The 15,090-nt window shown below is 42.2% G+C and overlaps 3 protein-coding genes and 1 long non-coding RNA gene across 4 annotated transcripts; 2 read left to right on the top strand and 2 right to left on the bottom strand.

The window, feature by feature from the left end:
• Positions 1-116: 116 nt before the first annotated feature.
• On the bottom strand, positions 117-1,549 carry LOC108019045 (uncharacterized). Its single transcript, XM_017086671.4, has 2 exons — positions 951-1,549; positions 117-897 (listed from the first exon to the last, which is right to left on the bottom strand). The coding sequence occupies exons 1-2, from the start codon at positions 1,090-1,092 to the stop codon at positions 218-220; spliced, it is 822 nt and encodes a 273-aa protein (XP_016942160.2). The 5' UTR covers positions 1,093-1,549; the 3' UTR covers positions 117-217.
• A 431-nt stretch (positions 1,550-1,980) lies between these two features.
• Positions 1,981-3,235, top strand: LOC139353451 (uncharacterized). Its single transcript, XM_070997698.1, has 2 exons — positions 1,981-2,193; positions 2,247-3,235. Exons 1-2 carry the CDS (start codon positions 2,052-2,054, stop codon positions 2,918-2,920), a joined length of 816 nt encoding a protein of 271 aa, XP_070853799.1. The 5' UTR covers positions 1,981-2,051; the 3' UTR covers positions 2,921-3,235.
• Positions 3,063-3,399, bottom strand: LOC139353452 (uncharacterized). The gene is made up of 2 exons (XR_011604734.1): positions 3,231-3,399; positions 3,063-3,159 (listed from the first exon to the last, which is right to left on the bottom strand). It is a non-coding gene; the product is annotated as an uncharacterized lncRNA (long non-coding RNA).
• Positions 3,400-3,503: 104 nt separating this feature from the next.
• Cmtr1 (Cap methyltransferase 1) lies at positions 3,504-6,707 on the top strand. Its single transcript, XM_017086967.4, has 2 exons — positions 3,504-4,257; positions 4,529-6,707. Exons 1-2 carry the CDS (start codon positions 3,504-3,506, stop codon positions 6,250-6,252), a joined length of 2,478 nt encoding a protein of 825 aa, XP_016942456.3. The 3' UTR covers positions 6,253-6,707.
• Positions 6,708-15,090: the final 8,383 nt, after the last annotated feature.

The raw sequence follows: 15,090 nt of genomic DNA, 5'->3' as shown, positions 1-15,090 counted from the left end.
TTTTAGCAAGTGTAACTTTTTATCAGCGAATCATTTTTTATATCAGAATGAGTAACATGGCCATAACTCTTATTTTTTAGTAACAGCCATGAGATTACAAAACTGACTTTCGATCAGCTAATAAATAGCTAAAGATATTTATTAAATCATATTTTAGGCGTAGAGTAAGGGTTTGTTCATAGTTTAATCATGCTGGATAATTGTGATACGTGGCCTTCTATGGACCGGTCCAGGTGCGGGACCGACTGCGGAATTTGAATGTGGAAAAGACAGCAGCGGAAGTGAATGCAGTGACAGCATTGGAAATGGGAGGAATGGCAGCAGCGGAAGTAGAAGAAGTGGCGGCAGCGGAAGTTGAAGAAGTGTCAGCAGCGGAAGCGGAAGAAGTGGCAGCATCGGATGTGGAAGATTTGGCAGCAGTGGAAGTGGAGGAAGAGGCAGCAGCGGAAGTAAAAGAAGTGGCAGCAGCGGAAGTAAAAGAAGTGTCGTCTTCGGAAGTGGAAGAAGTGTCAGCATCGGCAGTGGAAAAAATGGCAGCAGCGGAAGTGGGAGAAGTGTCAGCAGCGGAAGTGGCAGCAGGTGCCACCGATTTAGGCGGCCTTCCGATCCTTCGCTTGGGGAATTGAATGATCTTGCCTTTCAGCTTGGCCATAATGTCCAACTGACAGTTGTACCAGTAGGGCAGCATTAATCCCACTTCCGCACGCGGCTCGGGCAGATACTCCTGGCTAAATTGTTTAGCCATTAGCTTAATCGAACACGCGCTAAGTTTCTCGCTCCTCCTTAGCTTGCGGGTCCGCCTCAGCTTCGCCATCTGCAGATCCTCGACACTCACGGTGGAACGGTTCGCCAGCTGGGCGAAGTGTTGGGCCTCCACCAGTTTGTCCCTTGCTAAGGCTGAAGGAAATAACTCACTAAATATTTGCCCTCTCTTTTGGGGTTCAACTTACTGTAAGCTAGGTCCAGGATAAAGCCACGAGTCTGCGGTTCCGCCTCCAAACCATGGTCCTGAAGCAGACCGTCCACGAACGCCAGATCAGCAGGGATATCCAAGTTGTGCTCGCTCAGCTTGTAATTCGTTTCCTCGGCCATCGTAAATGGAAATATTGTTTAAGTGCCTTAAAATGTCTTGACAGTTTGCTAAGGCCAACTTGATCAACTAAAATTATTTTTGGGTTGCAGGTTGTTTGGCGGAAACTCTGGACTCATGGTATTTTCATGAACATTGGGCTGAGATTAATTATTTAGTGGATACGTCAGAAATGAAATCAGAAGTGGCGCTCTTTTCGCTGTTTCCAAAAGTCGTAGAGCTAAATGTATTCTATTAAGCTGCTTAACTCAATTTAAATGGTTACATGACCCTACAGATGATTATGGATACGCGGAAACCAAATTCAATGCTCAAGCAGCGTTAGTTTTTCTTAACGGGTAAAAGTGCACTCAGAAAAAAACCCATCCTAAACTTTAGCGCGATTTATACTTGATTTCGGATAGTAATTTTTCGGCTTGTTTTTAGAATGAATATGCTGCGCGTTCTTGTAACAAAAAAAATCATTCTTAAACGCAATATTCAAGAACATTATTCAATAAACAGTACAAAACAAGTATGATTGCTACTAAATCTTAGAATAATATATTTAAAAAAAAATGTTCTTGGTAGCCTAGGATTTTTTTCAAGATATTTGTGAAGCGGAAAACATTATTATTGGGTATTACCAAGTTTGTCTTGCTGTAATCCCATTATTTACGAGAATCAATATACAAACGACTTAAAATTACTTAATATTCTATTTGATTTTGATTAATTTTACTTTAAGGAAATCAATATATAAACGACTTGAAACTACTTAGTATACCACTTTCCTTTAATTTGTTTTACTGCCCAGTTCCGTTCCACTAAGTAATGATTCTTGGGCCTGTCTTTATGACAATACCTTGGTCCAGAGTTTCAACCGACTAACCTGCAAAACTGAAATGATTTTAGCTAATCAGGTTGGCCTTAGCAAGCTGTCAAGAAATTTTAAAGCACTTAAAAAATATTCCCATTAACGATGGCCGAGGAAACGAATTATGAGCTGAGCGAGCACAACTTGGATATCCCTGCTGATCTGGCGTTCGTGGACGGTTTGCTAAAGGACCATGGCTTAGAGGCGGAACCGCAGACTCGTGGCCTTATCCTGGACCTGACTTACAGTGAGTTGAACCCCAAAAGATGGGACAAATAATTAGTGAGTGATTTACTTCAGCTTTGGCAAGGGACAAACTGGTGGAGGCCCACCACTTCGCCCAGCTGGCGAACCGTTCCACCGTGAGTGTCGAGGATCTGCAGATGACGAAGCTGAGGCGGACCCGCAAGCTAAGGAAGAGCGAGAAACCAAGCGAGCGATCGATGAAGCTGCTGGCCGAAAATGTCAGCCAGGAGTATCTGCCCAAGCCGCGTTCGGAAGAGACAGCAATGCTGCCCACCTGGCACAACTGTCAGGCGGGCGTGATGTTCTATCTGGAGGGCGAGCTCCTTCAAATGCCCGAACAGGAGATCGGAAGCCCGCCTAATTGGGTGGCACCTGCTGACACTTCCGCTGCTGACACTTCCCCCACTTCCGATGTTGAGATTATGTCCAATTCCGATAGTGAGCTTTCTTCCACTTCCGATGATGAGCCTTCTTCCACTTCCGATGCTGAGCCTTCTTCCACTTCCGCTGCTGCCCTTTCATCCTCTTCCGATGCTGACACTCCTTCCACTTCTGCTGCTGCCATTTCATCCATTATGGATGCTGACACTTCTATCTATTTTGACACTCCTTCCACTTCCGCTGCTTCCAATTCTTCCACATCCGATGCTGTCACTGCATCCTCTTTCGGTGCTGTCTTTTCCACATTGAAATTCCGCACTCGGTCCCGCAGCTGGACCGGTCCATAGAAGGCCACGTATCACAATTATCCAGCATGATTAAACTATGAACAAAACCTTATTCTGCGCCTGAAGTATGTTATTTCCCCGATTTAATAAATATTTAGCTATTTATTAGCTAACCGAAAGTCAGGTACAACTAATTCTCGAATATACTTAAAAGCAAATACATTGTACTGTATTGAATAGTATGTATGTAACTGGCAGAGGGAAGTCCAGCCCTATAAAGTATCAAACGAAAATACATCCTAACGATGTTGAAGAATATTAAAGATCCCATAAAAATCGTTCAAAAGTTGTGACGAAAAATGATACACACCAACGGAATTATCATTTTAAACCGTCATAAGAAAACAATAAGCGACTATTTTTTCTTAATGAAAACCAATAACAGTCGTAATGCCAAAACATCTTTTTCTGACACTGACGTTGGTGCTATCTTACTCTTTTACTGAGGCTCTTACGTGCTGACACAACGTTTGCTAACACTTACGTTTCTGGCACTTACGTTTGCTGATAGCGATAATTATATCACATGAAAAAATATATCGATATAATTATTCTTATTCAAAAAATATCGATTGCTATTTTGATGTATTTTTCACATCCCTCTATAAACAAAGTGCTGCAAATTTCGAGGAGGATCCCCAAATCCCAGAGCCCGGTTCAGATTCCAGATCCCAGCGAACAGTGCAAGATGGACGAGCCCTCGGACGATGAGAACTCGGAGCCCACGCCCAAGAAGATCAAGCGGGAGTGGGTGAAGAGCTACTCCAACAAGGCCATGGAGATGATGAAGAAGATGGGTTACGAGAACGACAAGGGTCTGGGCAAGAGCAACCAGGGCCGCCTGGAGCCCGTCATCGCCGTGCAGCAGGATGGCCGCCGTGGCTTCGGCCTCAAGCTGGACACCGTCCAGTTCTCGGCCGGCCAATGGGATCCTGCCTGCGAGGAGCTCGAGATACCCGAGCCGGTCCTCTGGCTCCACAATCCGGGCGGCGGTGCCGACTCATACAGCCTCGATCAGCTGATGGGGCACGTGGTCACCGGCCCGAAGAAACTGACCCTGGACGAGGAGACACGCTACTGCGATCCAGCCACCCTGCATCACATCCTCAATGCCAAAACCGTATTCGATGATCTCAACGACAGCGAGAAGCGGCGGGCGAGATCCCGCTGCAATCCCTTCGAGACCATCCGCAGCTCCATCTTCCTCAATCGCGCCGCCGTCAAGATGGCCAACATCGACTCCATGTGCGACTTCATGTTCACCAATCCCCGCGATCTCGATGGCCAATCTCTGGTGGCTGCCGACGAGCTCCTCTACTTCACGGACATGTGTGCAGGTGAAGTCTCGGGGAGAGGGAAAACTATTTCGGGGAATCCCCGGAAACCAAGTTTTACTTTTGCATGTCTTATCAGTTTGACTAGTCGAGAAATAAACCATAAACCCAAGATGTGGTATACTAACCTCTCAAACCTTTTCATTTTGCATAAACAGAGTGTTTCCGTTTGGTAAGAGCGGTATTGTACAACTTATACAGATTAAAAAGCATTCTTGCCCTAGGAAATAAACTCTTTGAAATTGACTAACCTCGACTTCTCTTTTTTTAACAGGCCCTGGTGGTTTCTCCGAGTACGTGCTGTATCGCAAATCCTGGGAAGCCAAAGGATTCGGCTTCACGCTGCGCGGCGCCAACGACTTCAAGCTGGAAAAGTTCTTTGCCGCCTCGCCGGAGTCCTTCGATACCTTCTACGGGGTAAAGGAGGATGGCAACATCTTCGACGAAAGCAATCAGGACTCGTTGAACGAATACATCCGTCTACACACGCCGCAGGGCGTTCACTTTGCCATGGCCGATGGCGGCTTCTCGGTGGAGGGTCAGGAGAACATCCAGGAGATCCTGTCCAAGCAGCTGTACCTCTGTCAGTTCCTCACCGCCCTGAAGATCCTGCGCCAGAACGGCAGCTTCGTGTGCAAGGTGTTCGACCTGTTCACACCGTTCAGCGTGGGTCTGGTCTATCTGATGTACAAGTGTTTCCACCAGATAGCCATCATCAAGCCGAACAGCAGCCGACCGGCGAATTCGGAGCGCTACTTGGTCTGCAAGTACAAACGGTCGGACACGGAGACGGCGGCCATCATAGCCTACCTGAATGCGGTGAACCTCATGCTGAGCGAGGAATCGCACCAGGAGGACAGCCAAAACGACGTTCTGGAGATCTTTGATGCCAACGAGCTGGCCGAGGACGAGGACTTCCTGCGCTACGTCATCGATTCGAACAATGCCATTGGCCGGAAGCAGATCGTAGGCCTGCGCAAGATAGCCGCCTTCGCCCAGAATCCGGAGCTGAAGGAAGCCAAGCAGTCGGAGGTGCGGCAGGAGTGCCTCAAGCGTTGGGGACTGCCGGATAAACTGCGCCAGGCGCCGGAGATCAAGCCAACGGACAGGCTTCTGGAGGAACTCCTGGGCGATTGGGCGTCCGATCGCAGCTGGCTGAATCTGACGGCCGCCGAGATGAACGGCGTGCCGAATCTAAACATGGCCGTGAAGAACGTGGCGGACTGGTACTTTGTGCCCGTGGGTCGCGAGGAGACGAACATCAATGCCTGCACTCTGTTCCTGTGTAAGTCGCGGGGCAATCTGCTGCGCTACACGGAGCACAAGAAGTGGGAGCTGGTGGAGACCGCCTTTGAGGTGCAGCCGCGCTCGATCTTCTTCGGTCAGATTGTGTACGAGTTCTACGGCGAGGGCAGGACGATTCAGCGGGTGGCTGCACTGCACATTATCGATGGCATCTGCCTGGGTGGCATTGACATCCGACGAAGACCGTTCCGCGAACGCGTGAGCATGTGCGATAAGTTTGCCCGGAGTCTGAACAAACCGCATCGCAAGGAGCGAACGTTTGGAGCTTTACGCAGCAAACCCTTCTTCCGGCTGCGGGATATGGGCAGTTTCTTTGCAGACATGCGCCATTACGTGCTGAAGGATAATTCGCAGAGATTTGGATATGCGCTGGACGACAACAAGTTCTTCGTGCCGGGCGGCATACTGATGTTCTGTGAGCTGACCACCAACTACGTGTCCGCCCACTCGCGATCGCGTGGCCAGCTGTACTACTTCAACGTTACGAACAAGGAGTCGTACTACAAGGAGCAGATACCCAGCAAGAAGGCCGCCGAGATCTTCGCCTCGTTCCGCTACAGCTACTCGCGCCGCCTGCTCTGGAAGTGGACGGACCTGCGCCAGGTGGAGGAGCTGGCCACCGAGGACAATCCAAAGATCCTGTTTCGCAGCGACTTCATCAAGTTCATCGCGGACAAGCTGGGCCACAGTTAGGCCAGCCCAACGTAGCCATAAGTCTAATTATACATACATACGCGTACGTGTTTTTTAAACCTACCCCGCATGCTTAGGGTTTATCTGGAGGTTTTACAACGGATCCCTGCATTTTACTTATTCGATTTAAGTATACAACGATAATTTGTCCGCAGGGACTAAATCATTTTTTTCTGACCATCCCTACTAACTATATTCATATAATGTCATATGTCTGGCCGAAGTGTGCAAATGTTTTATTTCTAAAGATCTTACCAAAGTTCCAACGTCTTTCATTTGGACTGGGTTATTTGGAAATAGCTAAACAAGTTAATTTACTAGCGAAAGGTGACCCTAAACTGCACTTTCAAAGATCCAAACTTGGTCAATTGCATGTAAATTGCCAAAAGGTTTAATTATGTAATAATTTCAAATTAAATTTAATAAAATTCCACGAAGGAACTACTTTTAGCCAAGCTATAATGTGTTAATACTGGGTTTTGGTGACTTCAAACTATAATGAGTACGCTTTAGTTCCTCACACAAATTTATAGTGATTGTGGGTATATAAGTTTGGTTTTGGTTAAATAATTTGTGAAAATCTTTAATGGCCCATCGTCGCCCACTCGTTCCACGGAGAGTTGTCAGCGGCAGAAAGTTGCATTCGCTGGTCCTTGCAGCTTAATTAATCACCCGATAAAAGGCCGGAGAGCGGACTTCTGGGGACCTGGGTGTACGGATTCCGCACTGTTTGCAGTGGGACAAAAAAGCAAATTGTTGCCCCGTACTTGTGCAATTCACGCCACACAACACAGTTACACATTGCCGAAAAGGAAACTAGGTGGTCAGGGATTCGGTGGTCGGGGGTCAGGGGTCAGAGTTTGGGGGCATGCCACTGACATGCGCCAGTAATTAACGTCCCATTTTGGGTTAGATTACCCATGAATAATTGCGAATGCCGATGGTCGCGCCTGTCGCACAGCGAGAAAAACCAATATTTAATTAATTTCCTACAATATAATATTTAAGTATCTTTATTCGAATCAGTTTCAGAACATTAAGTTCCAAAATATCGAATTTAATATAATATATTTTATATTAAATCTATGATGATTTGCATTTCCTTTTATGAAATACTAGATGTTAATAAGGGGTTAAAGATATTGGTTATTTTAAGATTGGTTTCCAACCCACTTTTTCTTATAACATCTAATATCAGTGCAATAGTCTGCCCATGGCAGCTGATAGTTAGTTGGGCTTAGGTGCAACTGTATTGGATGGAGGAGCGGCATCCGATCGACTTGGACGTGGAGGCCGGGACTTGGAACTGGGATTTGGCAGTGGGATTGGGTTACGTTGCGCAACTGCACCAGATTGATGATGGCCGGCTAAGTGTGGCCACCTCCCAGTCATCCTTTTTATCCTTAAGGCCGCTCCTGGCACCACTTCATCCCCCTTTGGCCCATGCGAGGAGTGAGTGTTTTGGAGACTGAAAACTTTGCTAATTGCTTTTTGGCCACGGCCACGATGACGATGGCCTCTGACTATATATATAAAGCTGTTGACGACGAATCCGGCAACGGGCCACAGTTACAGCATCCGAAAAATAGTAGTTATCCATTTGCAGTTGGGCTGCCATGCACATTGGTTTTTAGACTAGTGAAAACCAAATAAAGTTGTTTATTTTATCGAAGATTTTAAAGTTAAACAGAGTAATAAGTTTATCTTATTCCGAAATACAAACAGTGGTTTTTAAAAACGTATATATTTTTTTAAAGTTTTTTCAAGACCTTTGAAAAAAAGTCTAATAATAACTTTTGAACTCCAAATTTAAAGAAACTATATCTTATTTATAAAAACTGTTTAAAATATGGTTATTTTAAGCAAAACTTTCATAACTAGCAAAGTTTGTTTACAATTAATTTTTATGGCCTAATCGTGTACCTTTCGAAATAAAGTCAGAATGATATTACGCTCTTAAATTGGTTAAGGATTGTTTGAGTTGCATTCGTACATACGTTCTAATTATAATGACTATGAGTATGACTTCACAAAATGCTAAATACAAATTTTCATTCTAAAGCTTTTTAAATTTTATAAAAAACCATATTGCAATTAAACATACAATTTTCAAAAATACTTTTAATATTTAATATATTTTAGGGTTTAATGGTGTACTAATCGAAATATACGATAAAAGATATTCCAAACTCAAATCGGTTAAGGTATTTTTTAAGAAGTTTGATTTTTAATATTAACTATAAGGCTTACTCATGTGTTTGTAAATAATTCATATAGTATACTTTAAAAGATTAAATTTGGATAAGCAGGAAACCAGTGTAGTTGGTCATGCCACGTCCAGAAAATCTGCTGTTTTTGTTGTGCATTTAATTGTGCTTTTTTGGCTGGGCCTACGTTTGCCGACTCAGCAGAGAATTAATTACACACACTCTCCACTCGGAGCCACCCCACTCCATTTCGATCCACTCCGCCTGGACATTTGATAGTTTCGCACTTTTGCGTTTTATAAATTCTGCACTTTGCCTGCTGCGAGCATCTTCGGATGTCAAAACAAATTTTTGCAACTGAGCCATTCATTTGTTACGAAACCCCCGAGACCGTCCCCAACTCAAGGAAATGGAACTCCCCCGAGTATGGCACATGAGACCTGGGCCAGGGCATCGGGATTCGGAATTCTGTGTTTGGGATTCTGGAGCTGGGACTGACCGCTGCCCAAATGCAAATGTCATTTTGTGGTCGTTCGAATGAATAAACGAAATTAAATGCAAAGAATTGGGCAACGGCAGCGGCAACCGAAAAGAGTTTGACTGGCAGGCAAAAGTCCAAGTGGAAGTCCAACTCCTGACAATGGAGTTTGGGGAGTTCAACCCCTGACTCCCGTAAACCATGTGGGACCTCTGTTGATTGACAGGCACCGGAATCGAACCGGAAGCCATCTATTGAATCGATATGAAAGATTACCACACACTTTCGTTTGGTCAACCATTGTCATTACTTGGACGAAGTATAATCAAACAAATGGAACCGGCAATATGATGTTATTCTCATACGAACCTGACACTCGTTTCTGCCGCTCTAAAAAAATAAGGGGAAAATACATTTGTTTATATGCCCATTTGAGATCCTATTGGGGTGCAGAAGAAATCAATTTGTTTACTAGATTATCAGCACTTTTGTCAGCAACTCTTTTGGAAGGGGAACCCTAATTGGATATCAGAAGACATTTTCAGATATAACATTTCAATAATTGATTCAATACGTGTAAACAATTATTATGGCAAATATTCCACTCGTTTACTGATATGTTGGGATTAGGTTCTTTGTTTATTTCTTTGATACCTAGCACTTTCAGTAAATATCATTCCCATACTATATGCAAACTAACTTTTCCTATTGCATTGACCAATATTTCTATAATAGTTTGTAATCCGGAGACTCTTTTAAAAGGAGACCTATTTTATATGAAAATCCAAATGAAATGTATTTAACTCAAAGGCTAACCTTTATACATAAAATTTAAGACATCTTTGGTAAAAGAACCAGAAAAATTGAAAACGGAAAAAAAGCTGAAGGTGAAGAATTCTTAAATAGAGAATTTATCGTCTTTATAAATTTCGAAGAAAGGTTTTTGAAATCAAGACGGAAGTACTCTTGAGTTTGTTTTTTTGAGATGAAGCCATGAAATTAGACTGGGTTTTGTTTTTTTTTCACATGAAATACTTCATCTCTTCTAAGAGTCTGAGATTGAAATGATCTTGGCTTAGTTTTGAGATTGAGAGAACGGCTTTAAAAAGTTTTTATTTTATTTGGGTGTATTTTCTTTAGAAAAGAAGCATTTTTAGGGTTTTGTACTAATAAGGCTTAAGTATACCAATTCTTCCCTACTTTTCTGATGGCTGCGTTGATTGAGGTCATTTGCTAGCGTAAACGTGGTAGTCGCTTCGAATTAAGAGTCCTTTGCTTGCCCAGGACATCTTCCTCCTCTTCACACTTGGTTTACGAGGAGTTGGGGGGATTGCCAAAGTGGTTGGGTGGTGCTGAGCACACATTCGATTAGCAGAGGGCCGAAACTCGATGAGTTTTATTAGTAAATAATGGCAAATCATTTGCCAGTTGACACTTGCTGAATGGCCACAGGGGGTGGGGGGTTCAGGGGGTGGTAAGGTCTTTGGACACGTAAGGGAATGTCATCGGCAGGGCAAAGTCAAGGAGCAGGATCCGTGGTCCTGCTAATGAGCAACATTAATGAGCGCTATTTTTCATTGAAAGGACAATCAGCGTGTCCATGTATGGGTGTATGTGTGTGAGGGGTGGGTGGGTGATTTAGCTGAGTGTGTATATGTGTGTGTGTGGATGCTCTCTCTCAAGTCTCTTGGGTATTTAAGCGGCCAAAATGTTGCAAAGACGGCAATGACAGCAGGTGCCTTGCAAACACACACGCACACCCACCACCACATGAGTACGAACACACATACACACACGTATGTATTTACCCACAGGAAGCTGATGTCAGGACCCCATGAAAATTTAATACGAATGCAAAAGAAAGCAAAGAATTTGTAATTAAATTAACCATTTGCTGGGCACACCCCCGTCCACCTTGTCGTCGTCTTTGTTTTTATGCTGCTTTAAATTAAATATTTTTGCCTTTTTGCGTGAGTCCCTTCCGGGATGATGCGGATCCGGCGTTGAGTGGGTCAGCGGAAACCTCAACAATTTCCACAGACTCAATCAGTTCCTTGTCCAGCTCCTTTAAGGCACTAAAAGAAAATAACAAAATTTTAAAAAATTATAATAATTTAAATAACTCTATTGTATTATCAGGAATGGTGTATTATTTGATTAATTTTAATATTATAAATATCCCTTATAATTTGTATTTCCATAATTACTGACAACAAAAGTCATATTCCTATTCTCCTTGCCAACAGAAACGGATTAAGCAACACCAAAAAGGAGAAATTTTGGTTTTAGCCTTCCTTTATAAAATTATATTTTTAATTGTAGTCATATACAGTTTGCGACCATATTATTAAGTTCTTTCTTTTTATTTTTACTATATACAACTTAAAATAAAATTATGAATCTCTGTTTTTTTCAATTCCATTACAATGGCACATAAATAATTGTACTTATATGCAATTTAAGATCGTATTATAAATTAAAACACAAAAAAATGTATATTTTATATACCCCTTTTTTCAATTAATATACAAAATTACATCAATAATTTTAATTGAATAAAGTGTTAGATCATACCATGAATCAAACTACACTAATATTCACAACTAAGATCATTAAATCTTTTGCTCGGTGTATATTTCGGACCTCCGGTTCGGTTGGGGATTCAGGTTTTGGCTTCAGGTTGAGGTCCCAGGTCCACTACGACACTCTGGAGAGAAATGCGAAATGAAAAATCGACTTGCAATTAGCAAACATGAAACATGACTACCCGTGGCCCATTCCCAAATTCACCCCTCCCCCCACCCTTACAGGAGGTATGTGATTGTGTGCGTGTGTTCCACAGACACATCCTGATGTCCTGGTATTCTGACTCTGGCTGTGTGTCTGGAGCTCCAGGAGCTTCGTCGGCAGCGTTGTCAGCATGGTTAATAAGTTACTTTCGAGATACTTTATTACTTCCTTGGTGGTGAGCGACAGCTGGGCGAAAGGGGGGGAGGGGGGATTGGCACAAAGGGTTGCCATTGCCTCCCACCCACCACCCCGCCTTCCATCCATCGCATGTCTGTGCGTGAGTGTGTGCAGTTTTTTAATTTATGCGATTTTTGACTGCCGCCGCCTCCAGCGTACGCATAGGTGGAAGGGGTTGGGAAGGGGTCCGGAAGGGGTTGGGAAGGGGTTGGGAAGGGGTCGAGGAAGGGGTTTGGGGAAGGGGTTTCCTGATGCGGAGTGAGGGAGTGACAGTACGTGGCACAATGGATTTAAGCTATTTTATAATCTATAATTCCTTGTAGAGTCGGAACAATTAATTTTAATTTAAAAAATTAAAGAAAGCGTTGCGATTTTATTACATTTTTAAACTTCTTTTTAATATAAAAAGGTATCTTATAGACGAAGTTTTAATTAAGGGGAAAAATAGACAGCTGCACAGAATTATTTTTGTTGGGCTGGCTTCGACCATGTATATAAATATTTTTTAGCAACATAGCATGACTGTTAATTGCATCTTTGTTGACTATTCATATTTAATATTTTAACATATTCCCAACCGGTTTGACCCACAGTGCAAGTGTACGACTGTTTTCGCTTGGCGCCCGAAAGTAGGCAATAGTTTCTTTTGGCTCACGTTATCAGTGGCACAGAGAGGGCCCTTCGTACCCCCTTTTTAACCCCCATCCGCCCACACATCCCGCCTTTAACCCCCCCCCCCCCCCAACTTCGGGGGCAGACTTTCCCCTACCATACGAGTTTTTCCTTATTTATGCAAATGAAATCAATGCTCGTTGACGTATGTGTGGGTGTGTGTGTGTGTGTCTGTGTTTGTGATTGCGTCAAAAGAATAGAATTTTTCATTTTAAATTACATGCCAGCATGTTCGAGTTGCTGGGTATGTGTGTGTTTGTGCAAAGAAAACTTTTGTTCGTTTGTTTTTGAAGAACTTTGCATCGAGACTGCGAACTGCAAACTGTGAACTGTGAACTCTGAGCCGACCTGAACCGAACCACATTAAAGGTAACTATGCAAATATTTTTGCGGCTCACACGAGCAAACACAAAACACCAAAACCGGACCCAGGGAACCCTTTTTGATTTTCCGTTTCTTTTTTTTTCTGATTTTTTTTCCAGCCCGTACTTTGAGTGCTTGAGGTGGCAATGGCAACCAAAAATATTCCATGCTGGTCAATCGGAAAACTAGCTAAATTTCTCGGGGGAAGGGGGAAATCCCAATACCCCCAAAAAACCCTTCGTTTATCGCTCATTGAAGTTCGCTTTTCGGTTTCGGTTTGCTTCTAATTGTGTTTGGCCGTGTGTACGTTGGCCCTTAGTTTTTCGGCAATCACTTAACCCCCGGTTACTTGGCTGCCCCTTCTGCCCACCAGCTATGTGCGGAATGTCTAATGAAGCCACATAAATCAAGTGGCTGCTAACCGGAGAACATGGCCAGCCCATCCTCATCCCGCTCCTGCTCCTTGACCAGCATCCTTCATCGCTTAGCGGACTTTCAGCAGGAGGTCCTTTGGTCAGTGCCCAGTGGCTAATTGAAATTAAAAACGTTGCCAAGAAATTGCTGCGCATTTTTCATTCGATTACCACTGTCCGCATATACCCCCTCCCAAAAAAAAGAAACCATTTACCACTGATTTATGCTAATGCATGGGCCAGAAAATGAGTATTTGGTAACTATGTGTGTGCCAAACAATTAAAAAGAATAAACAAGTTATGACCTTCGGTTATAAAAAAATTAAAGAATAAATAAATAATAGATATTTCAGTTAAGAGATAATTTTATAACCCAAATAAAGTAGTTTGCCCACCATTAAAGCAAAACAATCATTCCATTATTGTGTATATCCTTTATTTGGTATTCGAATTATTTATTTCTTGTAATATTAAAAAAAAAGACAATGATCACATAAAATATTTTTCGGTTGTAAATTACAGAATTTTTTTCTTGTCATACAATACAATATTATATTATATATATATATTTTAGATTTATATTTAGTTTAGTGTAATTATTTTAATCATCGTTATGTATTACTTCATTTAGTACAATGATTTTTGTTAAGCCTGCTATTTATTTTCATACTCTTTCGCCCTTCCGTCTTTGCCTTTCATTTTTTTTGTTTTAAACTTTTTCGATTTGGTTTTTTATTTTTTAAAATTCGTCTAAATTACCTTGCGGCTTTGGGGTTTCCTTCTCCGTTCTACCATTTATTTTTGTATTATTTAGTTATAGTTAAGTTTAAGTTTAGACGTATGACGATACAAAAAAAAAACGTGACTTTCTGTTCAACTACTTTGTTTACTTAAGCTTACACAATTAGTTTATTACGATTTTGGTTTTCGCTTTGCCTTCAATTGGTTGAATGTATTGCACTGAATTTTAATCTATCTTTACGATTTCATTTTTTTCTGGGTTCTGGTTAATGCCTCTTGCCCGTTTTCGTAAGGGGTAACATTAAAACTTACGATCCTACAGAAAAGCAGACACACATAGACACACATACTGATATAATCTGCATATGTACGCGTGCTTTATTTTCCCGATTATATGTATGTATTACCGCCCCGTAACCCAAAGTTCTCACTTCTCTTTCACACACTTAGCCATTATAGTTTTAGATATTCGCTTGATATTACTATTACATTTTAATATTACAATTACACAAAAAAAAACAAAAAAAATATCGTACGATTACATCCACTAAGTATAGTACTGATTATATTTGCATGTAATGTTGTATTTTACTTCGTTTTTCCACTTTTGGTGTTCGACTTTGCCACTAAACTAAACTTAGCCTGCGAGGGATATGGGCTAGAGGGTACTACGTGGAACTGGGGAGGGGCTATTAAGTAGTTGCGAACATCTTGCGTTCCGTATGCAAAAAATTGACCAGACATTAACACCAAACAAATGCCCTACATTTAAACATATACTTGGGGTTTGCTTTTCCATTTATATATATATATATATATCGATTTCTATAACTTCTAGTTTTAGTATTTGATACAGACAAAAAAAAATTGAAATTCATAATCCAATTACACACTTATGTTTGGTTTTCCTTGCTTGTTTTTTTACAGAGTTGCTATCAACACACGACGAAAGCGTCTAGGATCTAGGATGTGGAACGTTTCTAAATAATAAGCCTGG

This window comes from Drosophila suzukii, chromosome X (assembly GCF_043229965.1).
Source record: "Drosophila suzukii chromosome X, CBGP_Dsuzu_IsoJpt1.0, whole genome shotgun sequence".
NCBI classification, from domain to species: domain Eukaryota; kingdom Metazoa; phylum Arthropoda; class Insecta; order Diptera; family Drosophilidae; genus Drosophila; species Drosophila suzukii.
The sequence above is the reverse complement of the archived record's forward strand: the minus strand, read 5'-3'. Positions and strand labels throughout refer to the sequence as shown.

Coding starts and splice junctions, on each gene's coding strand:
- LOC108019045 (XM_017086671.4), bottom strand. CDS start 1,092: ATGGCCGAGGAAACGAATTACAAGCTGAGCGAGCACAACTTGGATATC. Junction 898..950: donor TATCCTGGACCTAGCTTACA/GTAAGTTGAACC, acceptor TATTTCCTTCAG/CCTTAGCAAGGGACAAACTG.
- LOC139353451 (XM_070997698.1), top strand. CDS start 2,052: ATGGCCGAGGAAACGAATTATGAGCTGAGCGAGCACAACTTGGATATC. Junction 2,194..2,246: donor TATCCTGGACCTGACTTACA/GTGAGTTGAACC, acceptor GATTTACTTCAG/CTTTGGCAAGGGACAAACTG.
- Cmtr1 (XM_017086967.4), top strand. CDS start 3,504: ATGTATTTTTCACATCCCTCTATAAACAAAGTGCTGCAAATTTCGAGG. Junction 4,258..4,528: donor CTTCACGGACATGTGTGCAG/GTGAAGTCTCGG, acceptor TTTTTTTAACAG/GCCCTGGTGGTTTCTCCGAG.